General features: G+C 39.6%; 1 protein-coding gene across 11 annotated transcripts in view; it reads left to right on the plus strand.

Moving 5' to 3' along the window:
- The window catches only part of LOC134538563 (axotactin), a 227,927-nt gene that overhangs the window by 120,216 nt on the left and 90,453 nt on the right, over window positions 1-17,258 (plus strand). For all 11 annotated transcript variants that reach the window (XM_063379990.1, XM_063380013.1, XM_063380036.1 and 8 more), the window contains 5 exons: window positions 4,041-4,156; window positions 4,833-4,939; window positions 7,028-7,340; window positions 13,047-13,351; window positions 15,556-15,796. In XM_063379990.1, the coding sequence (XP_063236060.1) occupies window positions 4,041-4,156; window positions 4,833-4,939; window positions 7,028-7,340; window positions 13,047-13,351; window positions 15,556-15,796 (1,082 nt within the window). The remainder of the gene's footprint in view (window positions 1-4,040; window positions 4,157-4,832; window positions 4,940-7,027; window positions 7,341-13,046; window positions 13,352-15,555; window positions 15,797-17,258) is intronic.

Below are 17,258 nucleotides of genomic sequence, written 5' to 3' on the forward strand. Positions count from 1 at the left end.
GGTACAAGTAATGTAAGTGGTTCCAGTCCCAACATAACCACTAAATGTTCCAAATGTGGAGGCAAACCGAATCATCATTGGTCTAAGTGCCCAGCTAACAAAGCAAAATGCTATCGCTGTGGACAAGTAGGGCATTATGGTAGGTGCTGTGCTCATGGGGAAGTGCAAGAGTTGGAAAGTGAACACAGTCTATGTCATGCATCTTCACAGCAGTCACCATCAGGTCCACGGGAGTATTACTTGGGAGAAGTGGCACTGGAAATATGCTCACAACCATGGTATGTGAAAGTGAAGTTATTTGGGACAGAGCTTTCATTCAAGGTTGATACAGGGGCCGATGTAACGGTAATTGGAGAACATGTCTGTCGGGATCTAAAGGTAACAATTGGTTCGACGAACAAGAAATTGTTTGGGGCAGGAAAAAATAGCATTGATGTGGTGGGTACTACAATGGCAACTCTGTCCTATGGAAATCAGAAAGTGACACAAGAAATTTTTGTGGTCAAAGAGCAAATGGTACCGTTACTGGGCCGTCCTGCAATCAAGGCGCTCGATATTATGTCTGTTAAGAAGGCAGAGGAGGTGACAGAGTCAAAACCCTGTTGTGTTGACAAATTCTTGCCACTCTTTGAGGGTCTTGGCCAGTTTCGACGGGAGTACAACATTCAGCTGCAGGAAGGGGCTAAGCCATATGCTGTCATAGCACCACGACGTGTTCCGTTTCCCTTAAGAAACAAGGTAAAAGAAGAACTTGACAGAATGGTTCACGAGGGTGTGATAACTTCAGTTGAGGAACCAACCGAATGGTGTGCACCTATGGTCGTGGTACCCAAAAAGGATGGTTCGGTAAGGATTTGTGTCGATTTTACTCAGTTGAATAGATTTATACTCAGAGAGAGGCTACAGTTACCGTCTGTGGAAGAGTCGCTAGCGCAACTGCAAGATGCCAAGTGGTTTTCAGTTTTGGATGCGTCCAGTGGGTTCTGGCAGATCCCGTTGTCACCAGCTAGTGCGCCATACACAACTTTTATCACACCATTTGGGCGGTTTTATTTCAATCGGCTGCCATTTGGGATAAAATCAGGCCCGGAGCACTACCAGCGACAAATGCAGCATCTGGTGTGGGGGATGCCAGGTGTGGTGAACCAGGCAGATGACATTCTTGTTTGTGGCCGCACAGCAGAAGAACATGACCAACGGTTGGAAGCGGTACTAGGTAAATTAGTGGCGCATGGTGTTACCCTTAACAAGGCTAAATGTCGGTTTCGAGTGAAGACTGTGAAGTTCCTAGGTCATGTCATATCAGAAGGTACGGTGGGGCCTGATGCGGACAAGACCAAAGCTGTTAGTGACTTGCCAGAACCGACTAATGTGACAGAAGTAAGAAGATTTTTGGGCATGGTGACGTATTTAATGAAGTTCATTCCCAACCTTGCGGAAAAAACTCAGCCACTTCGAGTCTTGTTATGTCAAGATACAGATTAGGTGTGGGACGCACCACAGCGGCAGGCAGTGAGGAACCTGAAGGAGGAAATAGCCCAGCTCTCCAGGTTAGCTCTTTATCAACAGGGGGCACAAGTGAGAGTTTTGGCAGATGCATCTTCCTTTGGCTTAGGAAGCGTATTGGAGCAATATCAACAAGGTGCATGGAAACCAGTGGCATTTGCATCTCGAAGTCTGAGTGAGGCAGAATCACGATACGCTCAAGTGGAAAAAGAGGCATTGGCACTTACCTGGTCCTGCGAGAAGTTCAGAAATTATGTGTTGGGCACACGGTTCATAATATTGACTGACCACAAACCGTTAGTGCAACTGCTGACTTCTACACCACTGACTGAGTTAACAGCGAGGCTGCAGAGGATGAGGATGCGTCTTATGTGTTATGACTACACTATTGAACATGTTGCAGGGAAAACGTTCTTTGTTCCGGATGCATTGTCAAGAGCTCCTGTGGATCAGCCAGGTGAGGGGACCTCTGACATTGTGGAAGAAGAGTTGTTTGTGGAAGCAGTCGTACGGGAAACACCATTTTCAGACGTTGCACTTCAAACCATCACAGAAGCACAGGACAGAGATGATGAATGCCAGGTTCTGAAGGATAATATATTGCAAGGCTTTAGTAGCAAACACTCCCACTTCTGGCAGTACAGAGGACAGTTAACATATAGTAGAGGACTTATTATGAAAGGCTCACACATATTTATCCCCAGACATTTACGTTCAGACATGCTCAGTAAAATACATGAAGGCCACATGGGGGTAGTTAAGTGTAGGCGTCGGGCACAGGAGTCCGTATGGTGGCCAAGTATCACTACAGATATCAAGAGTATGGTCGAAAACTGTCAACAGTGTTTACAACAGAGGACCCAGCGAGCTGAGCCATTACAGCCTTCGGCACTGCCAGGTGGCCCATGGATGCTGGTCGGAATGGACATCTTTGAATTAGCCCGTGCACACTATCTTGTGTTACAGGATTATTTTTCAAGGTACCTGGAAGTAGTGCGATTAGATCAGCTGACGGCAGAGGCAGTAATTGCACGTGTGAAGAACATATTTGCTCGCCATGGGATACCTCAAACTGTGCGTACAGACGGGGGTACCCAGTTTACAGCCAAAGAATTCCAACAGTTCGCAAAGGAATATGGGTTTAGGCACATTACATCGAGCCCAAAGTATGCGCAATCAAATGGCGAAGCAGAGAGTGCAGTTAAAATAGCAAAGAAGATTTTGTCCAAAACAACTGATCCAAATTTAGGGTTGCTCGCTTATAGGGCCACTCCATTGGAATCCGGCTTTTCACCATCGGAACTATTGTTTGGGAGAAAGCTACGGACCACATTACCCCATACCGTAGCGTCCCTACAACCACAGTGGAACCCATGCATTCTGAAAGAATTTCGGAAAAGGGATCAGCACATCAAAGAGAGATCAAAACGCAACTATGATACAAGGCATGGTGTGTATGAGTTGAATCCATTACAGCCAGGGGTGACCGTGTGGCAAGGTACTACAGCCCGCAGACCAGTTCAGATCATATTTAGTCGAAACGGGGGTCCGCAATGTGCGCCGGAATAGGAAACACTTGATCGAAGTACGGCAGCCCGATGAGCAGATCCGAGGACATGGGCGTGGGCCATACCAGGCATCAACAACAGGGTCAGGAGTGACACATGCAGTAAAAGAGAAGCGACTAACTCCCCGAACAGCAGAGGAAGCAGATGGGGCTGATAAGCATAAGTCATCTTCTCCTCGGAAGTCACCAACGCAGGGCTCACCACAAGAGGACCTTCAAGGGCCGGGATCTCCACAAGAAGACTTTCGAGGGTTCACAGAGGAAGAAATACAAGGGTCAGAGAGGAGTAAGGGGATTTGCAAGACCAGGAGTGGAAGACAAGTGGTTAGACCAAAACGGCTGGAGCTGTAGAGGTGTAGTGCAATAGTGCAGGTCGTACAGTAGTGAAAACAGTGTGGGCACAAAACAGTATAAAGAAAGGGAGATGTAGTGTTAAGTATTCAAGAGGACAGGATATAGATTGGCAGGCCTGCAAGGACAGTTATGGCGGCGGGCCCGGCACTTGGACAAGAGGGTTTATGTGATCTTGGAAATATGCGTACCAATACCGACATAACAGTAACTAAAGATCAGTTGTAATTGGCACCGATTCTACACGCGCATCTTGCGGCAACATACACACTACTGACGGGTGGACATAATGGGTTGTGGTGTGAGTGGGACAAGGCAAATGGCAAATTGCTTTGCTGTCAATGACTGCCAAGTTTTACTGAAAAAAATCAAGTGCGCCGATCCCAAACTGTGCCGAACATCCTGTCAAATCCCAGTTCACACCGAGCGCTTCCAACCACCACTTATCTGCATTGGATTTTATCTTATGTTCACTTAGTTGCTTAAGTCCGTACATTTGTCGCTGGTGCCAGACCATTGAACGCTTGACGATCGGAAGTCTACCACATGTACAAAATCAATTTCGATATAAAATAAAAGCAAAAAAAAAAAAAAAACATGTCTGTGCTTGTTGCAGGTGTCGGACTTTCGAGAACCTTTGCTTTGTGGGCAGTCACTGCGTGAACCACTACAGCTCGTACTCGTGCGATTGTTTCGGGCGAGAGTACGAGGGGGAGCAGTGTGACATCTACAGTGAGTTCACTCCGTCCCCCTTTGTCTGTCACGCTTCGTTGCACTGTTCCTTAACTTGGTTTACTGCTTCTGCTGGTCTTGCTATGCTTATCCACAGAGATCTTGTGATTTCATGTCATGTTTTAATTTAGTTAATGTAATTGGATTCTTGAACCTTTGTTAATCAAACTGATGTTTAAACTGATGTGTACCATTTCAAGAACAATTGCAATCAACCCAAAATTAGATAAGTTAAGACAAATTATTAAAATTTATGCATTAAAATTATTATTTTACATTTAAAACTAATGAACATGTCACAGTAATTAACAGATGAAATTGCTTAAAATATTTTTGCAATAAATTTAAAGAGTTTGTATCACCCTTTCATTTAGTTATTTATTTTCACACACAACCTCAGGTTTATAATATTCAAGGAGTGATAATGTGATTATTGGATAAGAATTCTAATCAATAGAATATATTCCCTGGATAGAAAAATGTTTATGCCCCTCCCTTTGGATTAAGTTTTTCTAAGACCAGCCACATTATTAATAATAGCCAAACAACATGAATATTAAAAACATACATATTGAAAGCTAGGATAGCAAATTATAGCCAGTAGATTTATTATGCATTAACCAACAATTCATTAGTTGGGTTTCTCTGATTCCCGGAATGTTTTTTTTTTTTTCAGGTGCAACAGTGCTTACGTTCCGGGGGTCTACTTACGTCTCGTACAGAGTGTATGACTGGAGAGACAGAGTGCACTCCAGCATTAATAGGATAAGCTTATTCTTTAAGGTGAGTCAGGCCGTAGTCCACCAGAGACTAATTTTGTCTCACACCCACTGCTGATTATATCAACCATTGTTGCCACACTGTTATATATGCTTGGGTTTAGAAATTAGAGCATTTGTGTTTAGGAATAACAAATTCCATTGTTTTCAAGATGTTATATTGATATAAGCTGAGAATTAAAAGATGTAATATACAAATGCATCTATTATTTATTAATTTTTATGGCCACAGTATTTAAATTTATATAATAATAAAATTTAATCATTAACCACAAACATACATAACAAATTTCTTAATTGTTTTTAAAATTAATATTAATTTATGTTTTAAAAATTAATTGTTTGGTAATTTGTTTTTAAATTATAATTTGAAGAATACCAGAATAGGCAAAAATTATATATTTATAGTGTTGTGCGAGATCTCGAACCTCGAGAAAAATTTCGAGAAATATTCCATTCTCGAACAGCGAGCGAGAAAAATAATTTCTCGAAAAAAACGAGAATTTTTTTTTTGGTACCGGTAACAACTCAATTTGGTATGGAAACTAAATTTGATATTGATAGTTGTATTTTTATATGTTGAACATTACACACACACTGCCATTATTTTAGTTTAAATGTTTTAAAAATACCAAACGCGTCTGCCTGTTTAAACGAAAAATGATTTGGTGGAACACAAAGCAAACATGATGCAATCATTAAGAGATATTAGACTAGCCGATAGTCAACCATCCAAAACCTTTATCAATAACCGAAACCGTGAATAAACACTGTCTTATGAAATTCCAATTTATCCTAAAAGAAAAACTGCCGTATTTAATTTTTAAATTACGTAAGCGTAATACATAATAAAATACGTTCGAACCTAACCTACAAAATTGGTTTTGTTTACATACACATTATTACGGTAAAGTTATTAAAAGCATTACCTTTAATTTAGTCATAATATTTTATTCGGTAATGTTTAATAGCATACTGAAATGTTGAATATTACGGCAAAATACAAAATTTACTTTTTAACGAACAAAAGGGAATGGTGGTCATGCTGCCAGACCGAGTCTGCTTCACTGTTCCGTTTCTTATTTCAATTCCAATAAAAGACTGCGCAAGTCATGTGATTATTAAATGGACTGGAATGTAAAGGAATGGATTGAAAACGCAGAACAATTCACGCCCATGTATTACGTAAAATTACGTGAATGTGTGTGTTCAAACCCGTTTAAAAGGCAGAATAAATAGTATGTTTATCCCATTTCCTTTTCCACCTTTGTTTCACTCAATCGTAAGACGTCACGAGTAATGTTACCGCCAAAGCCTCCCTAGTATAAATTTCTTTGTTTTCATTACAGTACCAGTGTTTCCCGTTTACGCGAGCTACTCTGCGGGTATGATAAATAATGTGACGCTTGTAAAATGTTATTAGGAATATGAGAATAATTTCCTAATACTGCTTTATCTCTTTCTTAACTGCGGCGTGACCAAGTGGAAAAAAAAAGTGTTGCGGGAATATAACAGTTTAACAGAAGTAAACTTTGTTCTCAAATTAAACTTTGATTTTACGGTAAAATGGAAGATGTGGACGTATCAGTGTGGCAGTATTACACAAAAAGTGGCGATAAGTCAATGGAACCACAATTAACATGTTAGCTACTAGACTTTTATCTAAGTAAGTGAATGTTTATTTATAATTTAGTGTAGGCTTACATAACGTGTGGTGCATGTCAGTTGTGCACAGGCAACTAAATTGACATTCTATATGATAAACAACAGTTTTATGTACAGAACAATATATTTTGAAAGTGATATCTACAGTAAATCTTGATTATTTAAAAATTTCTCATTCTCGTCTCGTTTCTCGCGAGAAAAATATTTTCTTTCTCGAAAATTTCTCAAGGCCTAAATCTCATTCTCGTACAACCCTATATTTATTATGTATTTATAAGATTTTTTAATGTTACACTAACAAATAAGTCATACTTATGAACTCAAAAAACTAAAATGATATTTTTAAAAGAAATGAAATGTTTGTTGGGTGTGATCGCTTAGCTCTACAGTTGTTCGTGTTGCGCACGAGATGACTTTGTGATGGCAGACGAGGTTCGACGACTCGGTGCTGTTCTACGCGAGCGGGGAGCCGTACGGGCGGCACTACGCGGCCGCCTCGATCAGGAACGAGAGCGTGTTCGTGGAGCTGGACCTGGGCGACGGGCCCGTGTCTGTGACCATCGGCCGGAGCGTGTCGGACAACCACTGGCACAACCTCACCGTGCTGCAGCAGCACGGCAACGTCACGGTCGTGCTCGACAAGGAGTGGGAGACGGTGGAGCTTCCCGGCCCCGGCCAGCACCTGTACCTCGACCCGGAGGTGTACTTCGGCGGCGGCCGGGACATGCACTCCAAGAGAGGTACCGTCCAACACTTCCCAACTAGATGGCTCGAGCATCGCTGACCGCGAACACATTCTGGTGTACATTGCTTCCTTGATCAAGATGAAAAGTTTTGTTTTTCTCGCCATCTCTTTTGCTCCTGAAGAGTTTTAATAGCTAGGAGCATATGAACCTAGGTAAAAAAAGAGTTTGTAACTCTCACATACGTGAAGAGGTTTTTCTTTACTGAATTGGCACAATAGCAGAGGTCTTTAAAAATCCAATTTATTTTGAATTAAGATTCGTCTCTATATGAAACTGCCACAAATAATGAGTGATCAATCAAATTATGCCTTTATGTGTTTTAACGTAAGATCGTCAACACTAATGAACTGTAGTAATTAAATACATTTTTTAACAAAATTACTTTGTTCAACATGTCATGAGATATAAATATATGATCATCATTGTAATTTGTAATGTGAATCTGAAGTTATTCATTGTCCTAAAACTTACAATACGTTGAACATTACGAACAACACAGAGTGGAAGATAGCGCTGAAAAAAAAGCAGACGACTTGCCCTTGCAACTCTTCCTCGAGAGGAGAAGCATCGAGGCCATGACATGAGTGACCTGAGAGCATCTTGCTCCCTCGAGTAAAACGGATGAATTTTGTGTGGTTATACATTTTTATTTAATTACATTCAAGTGGACTGCAAATGCCTTTATATGTTAAAGATACATTTGTATTATTACATTTATATTTGAAGTTTATAATGCTTTGATTAAAAAAAAATTGTCTTTATCTTGTCCTATGTCTGTTTGCCATCTTCAATGGGCAGTACTTTGTATATTTTGTTTGGGCAGACACAATGCAGAAGCAATGGCAGTCTAGTTTTATTTTGAAAAACATCAAATATATCATCAACACTAATTATATGACTTTCAAGAACATTTACTTTGTTCATTAGTTGTAGTAACGGGGAGATTTAACCAGATTGGTTTATATTCGAGACTTTGTCACTTTACGATTGTGTTGATGTGGGCCCAGTTGTTTGTTGGTGAGATTGTGTCGACGTAGCTTTTGATATGGGCGCCACCGTATTATAAGGGCACGCGGACCCAGCTAGTAACTCCCCACTCAGGGCGTGATGAAGTCCAAATGGGTAAAACGAGACATGATCCTGATAGGTAGTACCTTGTGCAAACAATCTGGTGTACTCTCAGCGTCGGACACGCTCTTGCGGAGTCTCACATGCCTCTAGATCTCCACGCATTCCCACAAGTTCGAAGAAAAATACATAATAAAAGTCAAGTATTTTCTTACAAGCTTCACAGCAGTTGACATGAACATTACAAAGACATACAAATACAATGGATAAAAAGCTCTGCAGCATGAATCAGTTTACTTGTGAAGTCCCTGGGGTGCAGGTGCAATCGGCCTCGAGAGGTGATGATGATGTACTGGGTTGGACAGTGAGTTATTTAGAAACTGTGCTGCAGACACTAAAAGTATAAGACCTTAAAAAAAACCTTAAAAACCTTAAAAAGAAATTAGGACATAATATTTACTGACTTGAATCCTTTACATTGGTTGTATATAATACTAAGAAAAGTATGAGAATATCTCATTTCTCCGGGGTGTGTTCAGAACATCAAAGTTCTCTTGGAGACCAATGAATAAAATACAAGTCAAGTCTTTAGATGTTAATAACATAGTCCTTGGGAAAAGCAAAAATAAACTAGACACTAATAATTATTTAGGTTTAATGGGGGAACGAGACACTTTCTGTTACATGCTCGGGTAAAGGCTGCACACAAGTTACATGTACGTCGATGGCAGGAAGTTAAACATAATGGGTTGGCCGGCAAAGAGACAAAGGGTGTTAAAGGGGCTTATGTAGCCTCTGAATAATGTCTGTGATAAGTAGAGACACGTAAATTTCGCGAATCGCGATATCGCGAAATAACACCGCAATTTACCTTAATTCGCGACAAAACACCGAAATCGCACAGCATCGAGAAATAAAACTGATAATAATGAATTAGACCACCCATGCAAGACATCGCGAAAAACAAGTAAACACGACGTTGACGGCACATCGCCATTTTTCTAAGTTTCAACATGGCCGCTTTGTAGTAGTGATGGGTCGTTCGTTAACGATTCGTTCAAAAAGAACGAATCTTTGAGAGAACAAAATCTTGCGATTCGTTCGCGATGTAAAGAACCGGCTCTTTGAGAGCCGGTACCTTGAAAGATTCGGAAGAACGAAAACGCAGAGAGAACGAGAGAACGAGAGAACGAGATGAGAGAACCGGTCACGCGCCCGGTCTGATTCGTTCGTAAGATTCATGACGTCAGGAGTCTGAAGAATTAGTAATCACAGCGTGCGCATGTTCACAAGAGCAAACGATAACTGATCAAATAAAATAGGGTAACATGAAAAGTATCTATACCTGAAAATGTCAACTGTTAAGTAGTGGTTTAAAATTGCTTTTTCACATTCACATACACAAATTTGGAAATAAAAAACTAAAAAAAAAAACCAAAAAAAAAACCGTATGAATTAAAAAATAACAGGGAAAGTAACTACAAATGTTCACACTTACCATTTTTGGGTTAATTAATGTACTTAATTTGTTTCTCTTCATACTGAATTGCAGTAGTATTAAATTTTTGTCTTTTTTCTCTAAATGTGTTGGTCTACATGTAAACACTTTATTGTCACTAGAGTGTAAATAGCATATATATTAATATTTGTAACTTAAAAAGTAATAAAATATAAATAATCTTGTTTCATATACGCAACTGTGATTCACTGGCTACGGAAAGCAATGTTCAAATTCAAATACAAAAACACGTACGTAATACTCTAAAGGATGAACGAGTTACGACACCTGATAAAAGAGCCAGATCCCATACACAGAAAAGAACGAATTGACCGAGATGAACGAATCATCTCACGGTACTGATCCAAAAGAACCGATTCGGTCAAAAGATCCGTTCTGCCCATCACTACTTTGTAGTAATGAAAGTAAATAATGATTTACAGTATTCCCGTCACGTAATCATTAAAATTTGAAACGAAAGCAGTAATTGCAATCATAAACTAATTAAAAAGAGAAAAATGTACCTGAGCATCAACACAAAGTTAATAAAAAATACCGGCGATGTTTTCAACACAATATAGCTGCCATGATTTTCAACCCGCTGTATTTACACATTAATCTTGTAGAGAAATATAAAATTTTAATTCTTCCTTTCATGTTGAACAGTTAACAACCTCATGCTTTCAACTACGTTTGACTGGCTTGGCAACCTACTCGTTAGAGCTGTAGGTGTAGCAAACCGTATGTATTCGGTACTGACTGAGTAACGGGTGCGCCATCTAGTATCGAGTAACGAAACGTTACACACGGCTGGATTTCGTTACTCGCATTTTTCATATGTTTTACGCATGCGCGCGCATATTCGATGAATTTACGTTACAAAGAACGATGTTTGTTTATTAAGTATAATATGGAAATTTGTCGTCCAAGTTTTTTACTGTTTATAAGAAAGTATTTTTTACAAATTAGAAATATGTATGTTTTTTGTTATTTATTATCGCGTATTTTCACGTTTTTTGTTGTTTTTATCTTAAAAGAGATAATATAATAAAACCGCTCTAATGAGATTTAATTGTTTCTTGGTTAACAAAAACTGTTAATTATCAAATATTGTTAATTGTTTATATTCTATTTATTATTATTTACGTGACGTCATACTGTACGCGTACGCAATACGACTCGATTCGTTGCTGCAACATAACATTGCATGTTATGCGGTATCAGAAGTAACGAGTAACGTAGCGACACGATAGTAACGAGTACTAATTGTTATAGTAACGAATACATACGGGTACACTTTTTTTCGTTAATTTTACACCTCAACTACTCGTAAACATGAACACATGGCACTACGCCGATTGATAAGCAAAATCAGTGACCTTTAACTGCCGTAACTACACTTCTCAGCAAATGCAATATGACCGCAGAGCAAGTGAATACGGCGTCAACGGGACAAAGAACAGCAGCAAGAAATATTAAAAGAATACTAAGTTGAGACATGCCGTGCCGAGGCAGCGCGCTAGGCGACACCGGGCCGTGCCGAGGCAGCGCGCTAGGCGACACCGGGCCGTGCCGAGACAGCGCGCTAGGCGACACCGGGCCGTGCCGAGGCAGCGCGCTAGGCGGCACCGGGCCGTGCCGAGCTGTTTCAAGCCTACAATTTTTATTTGCCAATAGTGTTGACTTTAGAGTGCAGTATACGAGTATACGCCGTGCCACTATTATTTAGCCAAGCAAAACTTGTAGGTCATAAAACCATTCTCAAAAGTTAAAGTAAACATGAAAAACCAAAACAGCGAAATAAAACCGAAATTTGATTTTTTCAAAACGAAATTTAAGGAAAAATAAAACCATTTTTACGGGACTCTAGTGATAAGTGATGGCAGGAAAATTAATAAACAATATTGAAGTGAAACTTTTTGCTGAGGAGGCTACAATTTTTTAGCATTACAAAAATTCCAATCACATGAGGGGAACAGTTAGGTATGTGGTAGGGTAACCTGTAGAAGAGGAGATGGTGGGGGAGGTAGAATTGACACAGCACACTCGTACACTTGCACATTTGTATACTTACAAACTTTACTCTCGCACACTTGCATTATTGCAAAATTGCATACATACTTGAATAATTTAGCACTGTGTCCTCATCCAAAGAGAATTATGTTCCCTATTCCTAATAATACAATAAGCAAGAAGTTTTTTTTCTGTCATGCATGGTCTCCGCGCACACATTTTTTATAAGAGTTAAATTTCTGTCTTTCCACTGAGTGGAAGAACAAGAGAAAAGTTTTGTAATAGGTAGTGATGGGTCAAATCCCGATCTGCTCTAATCTGAATCTTGAATTTGAATTCCAAAGAGCACTTCAGTAAACCTTTTGAATCTGGATCAAGGTCTCAAGGGTACAAAATAAAATAAACAAATAAGAAATAAACAATTTTAACAAAGGTATTAAAAAATTAAAACATTGAACTCTTTAAATGTTTTATTCATGAACTAAGTTTCTAGAATAAATATTAATTTTATTTTTATTTATATAATTACATGCTAAAAGTTTTATATCATGGGAAGTGGTAACAGGATAGGTATAAAGAGAAAAAACTGACCTAGTAAACTTCAGAGGTTATCAGGAATATATATATATATATATATATTTTTCAAATATTTTCTTTGAATATTGAATCCTTTGAATTTCAAGGATTTGATAGTATTTGAGGTTTTGAGGATTTGATTGCCTCATCCCTAGTGATAAGTTTACAAGGCAGCATTAACCAAACCTCTCCTGAGCCATAATTTTACTTTTTTATTTTATTTTGGAGGGTATATTAAGGTTTACTTTAAATTCAGTAATTTGAAATCATACATTTATAAATATTCCAAGGGCACTCTCTGACTTTTTAATATCATGTTCTGCAACTGCATCATTCCTTTGTACAATAGCCCCTCCCGAAAAATCTCTTGGAGCTGCCCTTGGATGACCCATGCACAGACGGTTATTAACCATAGTCCATAGTTAACCACAGTCATGTGTTCCATGAACATTTGTGTGACAATGACAGTGTGGGATGGTCGTGGGTGGCCTGAGAGATGTCACACTCAGCCGTGCGACGACAGAGACCGGTGGTTCTTGTTCCAGGCCTGGTGTCCAGCAACAACTTCGCCGGCTGCATGAAGTACGTGTTCTTCAACGACGTGTCGGTGCTGTACGAGCTGAAGCGCGGTGGGCCGCAGGTGCTGTACCACGGCGTGCTGCAGCCGGAGTTCTACGACGCGGACGTGGAGGTCATCCCCGTGACCTTCGCCTTCCCCTCTTCCTACATCTGGTGGCCGTCGCGCAGCCGAAGCAACTTCTCGCTGCGCTTCGACTTCAAGACCAACCGCAGCACTGCAGTGCTCATGTCGAGCAATGTGACCACGTCCTTCGGCTCCGGCTACTGGGAGGTGCGCAGCCTGTACGGTTTTTATAATCTCAGTTGCAGTAAGAGTATAAGTTGGCATGATTTCGTGATTTCGTTTGGCTTCAGGCTGAAATTCAAAGCCTTATCTATGTTTGCTCTACAAATGTTTCCTTTTCAAATGGTTGATTTCTAAGGTGAACCCTTTTTGCTGTTATTAATAGGCACTATACCTGATTCACTTACTTATCTCCTAGGTGGGCAGGGTTGTTTCAATGTCTCCAGAGAGGTGTGTCCAAATAACTTTGGTTCAATCATGAAAGCTGTGCAAGAGTATGACGGTTTTGCGTTCTAGCTTGCTACCTAATGATTCTTCCAAATTTCACTACCTGTAATCATTTATACTCAAATATATATACATTATTATCCCTAAAAATGTGCCAATTACCACAGATCATAAACATTACTGAATTCAGAACTTTTATGTTGATTTTTGTGCTTTTCATATTTCAGCGCCTTTAACTTTCAATTGTTGCTAACTCTACGATCGGCCATATTCCTGCTGTGTTGTTTGTACGTTTTTTCCTTAGCTATGACTACTAGAAACTATGCATCTAGTCACTGGAACTGGAACTTAATATGAAGTCCTTTCTCTCTTTTTGCCACACTTTTATTAGCTTGACCTGTATGTATGAATGAATGGACTGTTATATAATATTTCCATTCAAATATTGACCCACTTTTCAATGTCCAAATGCGTTGACAATAGAATATTTTTATAACTTAAGACCTTATTGATATGTGGTACTTAGTGAGGGGGGGGGGGGGGGGGGGGGTTCAGATAGTTATAAAAACCTAATTTCGAGCTATGGGTAATAACCATGCTTTTTGTGTATCAATGAGGTCGGGCCATGGTGGGAATTCCCTGGGGTCGACTGTGCCCCTAACGGGGAGAGAGGTTTGAAGTTCAAAGACTCAAAATTTTGAAAATTTAAAAAATCAATGCTTTTTCAATTTGGAGTGTTTCCGACCCGACCATGCATGTAGGCCAAATGGGCAGTGTACAGCATACGGGCACTGCATCCAGATATGACGTGTTGAATAACCCCACGTGCTAAATTCTCAGGCCCTGCGGCCCCCACCCCCCTGTAAAATTTCCAGGAGGCCCCACTTGCGAATCCTACAGATTTGCATCCTGAAGCACCCCATATCTTAATTATAAGTTCATTATTTTTATTAAGATCATATATGTATTCATTTTTAAAATGACTATATCCCAACATTTTTGTAATGATTATATCATAACATTTTTATATTGTCTACATCCTAAAATTATTGATAGAAAATCTGTTTTAAATCATATTGTTATAACTGATATAAAATTGAAGACAAATATCAAACATCCCACAGTTTTAGTTATACAGAGTTGTGGTGCATTATTTGATGGTTGGGGTAAAAACTTTAATTTAAACTTTATTTTTTTAATTTTCAGTTCTTTCAACGATAAGAGTGTTTTTTTTTTTTTAAACTATAAGTTTATTTTATAATAGACTCCGGGACCTGGTACGTGAGGTTACTGCGGAAGAAACTGAATACAGTCTTTGGTGTTAAGTCATAACGTCAGTTTTTCGTGAGATGTCAAAAAGTTATTGAATTTATTTTTAAGCTCTGGAGTCAGGACTTTGCTTTATATATAATAGGTTTTGAAATGAAAACTATAATTACATAAAATCAGTGTTTTGACCTTTCTAAAAATTATATAAATTTTTTCAGTCTGATAAAGTGAAATTGTTTAACTGAGCGTCTCTTCGGTATCTACACAAAGTCACCAGTGTCCTGATGTCCGCCCAGGGCCGGCGCGTCCATACAGGCGAACTAGGCAACTGCCTAGGGTGCCAAGTAGCTGGGGGGCGGCGCAGCACGACACATAGCATCTGATATAATATGTTTAACGATTATTGAAACTAGATGAAAATTGATTTTTGTAACAGTTCGGAATGTTTATATTGATATAAGTAATTATTTGAAGTCCACGGTGACCTCTTTGTGATTTGTAATAAGTAAAAAAGTAAAAAAAAAAAAAACAAGCCTGCTTACATTTCATTGTTGACAAAATCTTAGGCTTACGTGATGTATTTTAAAGCAAGGAAAATTTTTTTTGGGGTGTCCGGGGGGAGGGGGGGGGGGGGCATTAAGGTTTTTCGCCTAGGGCGCCAATTTTACCTTGCACCGGCCCTGTGTCCACCGCAGGTGCGCGTGGCGGCGGGGGAGATTCGCTTCGAGCTGGTGCCCAACAGCACCAACAACGTGACGCACGTCACGGCGGTGAAGTTCAACAGCCGCGCGGGCTGGCACTCGGTGGAGCTGAGCTACCTGGACGGCGAGGTGCGGCTGACGGTGGACCTGCGGCACAGCGCCTCGCAGATGTTCGGCCTGGAGTTCGAGGTCGGCGACAGGATCTTCGTCGGCACCGGGACTCACCTCACCACCGGTGAGGCCCTGAGCAGGGGTTGCACGCAAAAACATGTGTGGGGTGAACGTGCAAGTTTCCAACCGGTTTAGACTTTATTGCTCCAGACCAAAAAAACACCTGGAAGTTTCAATTTTTTTCAGACTCTTTACTCCTTTTTTTTTTACAGGTGACTGGGTGACCGCACAGCAGCAAAGCCTCGGCTGACTGTATTTGTTGCAAGTTTTACTGGCTTCAGTTTAGGGAGGGATGCTTCCTTAATTTACTGATGTTCCGTTAGCTGCTGGTTGGTTACACAATAGAACTGCCAACAGGAGAGAATTGATTCGTTCCTTACATTGTATCTGTTTTGTTCTCCTTGACAAAATAAAATACATTTAAGCAGGGGAAAATTTTTTTATGCAACGAATTAAATCACCAATAGACAAAAAAACAAGTGTAGGTGTGTGTGTAATATTCGTACTATCATGGATCAAGATAATGACTGATCTAGGGCCCTCATTTATTGTGATGACTAAGGCATCATACTTATTACCCCCGAACGACTCATACAGCAAATACAGTAGAACCCGTTTATAGTGAACCCGCCTATAATGAATTCCCGTTTATTGTGAATTTCCGTCTCGGTCCCGGCAAAATGATGTGAGGTTATGTATTAATTTATTGGATATAGCGCACAACTTTTGTCAATGTTGATACGTTTTCCCGTGTACCACGAACAAATTTTGCCGACATAATGCACATTTATCTCAAATATTTTCATATAATTACAAGTATTTTCACAAAACGTCTATTCTGGATCACATTAACGTTTTTCTCCACAATATGCTACTTGATTGTCCACTGTTCATATTATAAACAAGTCGTAATCGAGTGGCCTCGGTAGGCTACGTATAGCCAGAAATGGTGCTCAGTTTGGTGAAAATAAAAAAAGTTTTCCCTGCATAGTTAAAGAATGGGCGAACGCGTGTACATTTAATAAGTTATCAATATTAAACATAAATTACACAAATACGTATGTACATTATAGCAGCAAATTCAATATTTTTACGTCTCATTTTTATCGTTCACGTTTCGGACATTTTGATCGAGTAAGGTTCGTAAGACTACCACTAGATAGAACTCTGTGGACTAAATTTTTCCATAGAAAGTAAGAAATTTTCGTTCCAGCTTTAGCAACTGCGATACTAAATGATACGTAGTGATCTTTGATGCGCCAGACTTGTTATTTTTCGTTTATTTACTTTTGACGGTAAAAATAATTTTGTGTTATTAAGCTGCAAATGTGCTTCAATAAGAAATACGTACATAAAAAAAGGGTGAAAAACGCGTTAAAAAACGTAAGGCATTATCTGTGCGAGATAAACTGGACATTATTAAAAAGGTAGACTCCAACCCCACTGTCCCGCACGTGTTAAAGGTGGGTCTACACTATATAACAAAAACATGTTATATTTGTAACATGTTATACAACAAGTTATAC

Source organism: Bacillus rossius, chromosome 1 (assembly GCF_032445375.1).
Source record: "Bacillus rossius redtenbacheri isolate Brsri chromosome 1, Brsri_v3, whole genome shotgun sequence".
Classification (NCBI taxonomy): Eukaryota; Metazoa; Arthropoda; class Insecta; order Phasmatodea; family Bacillidae; genus Bacillus; species Bacillus rossius.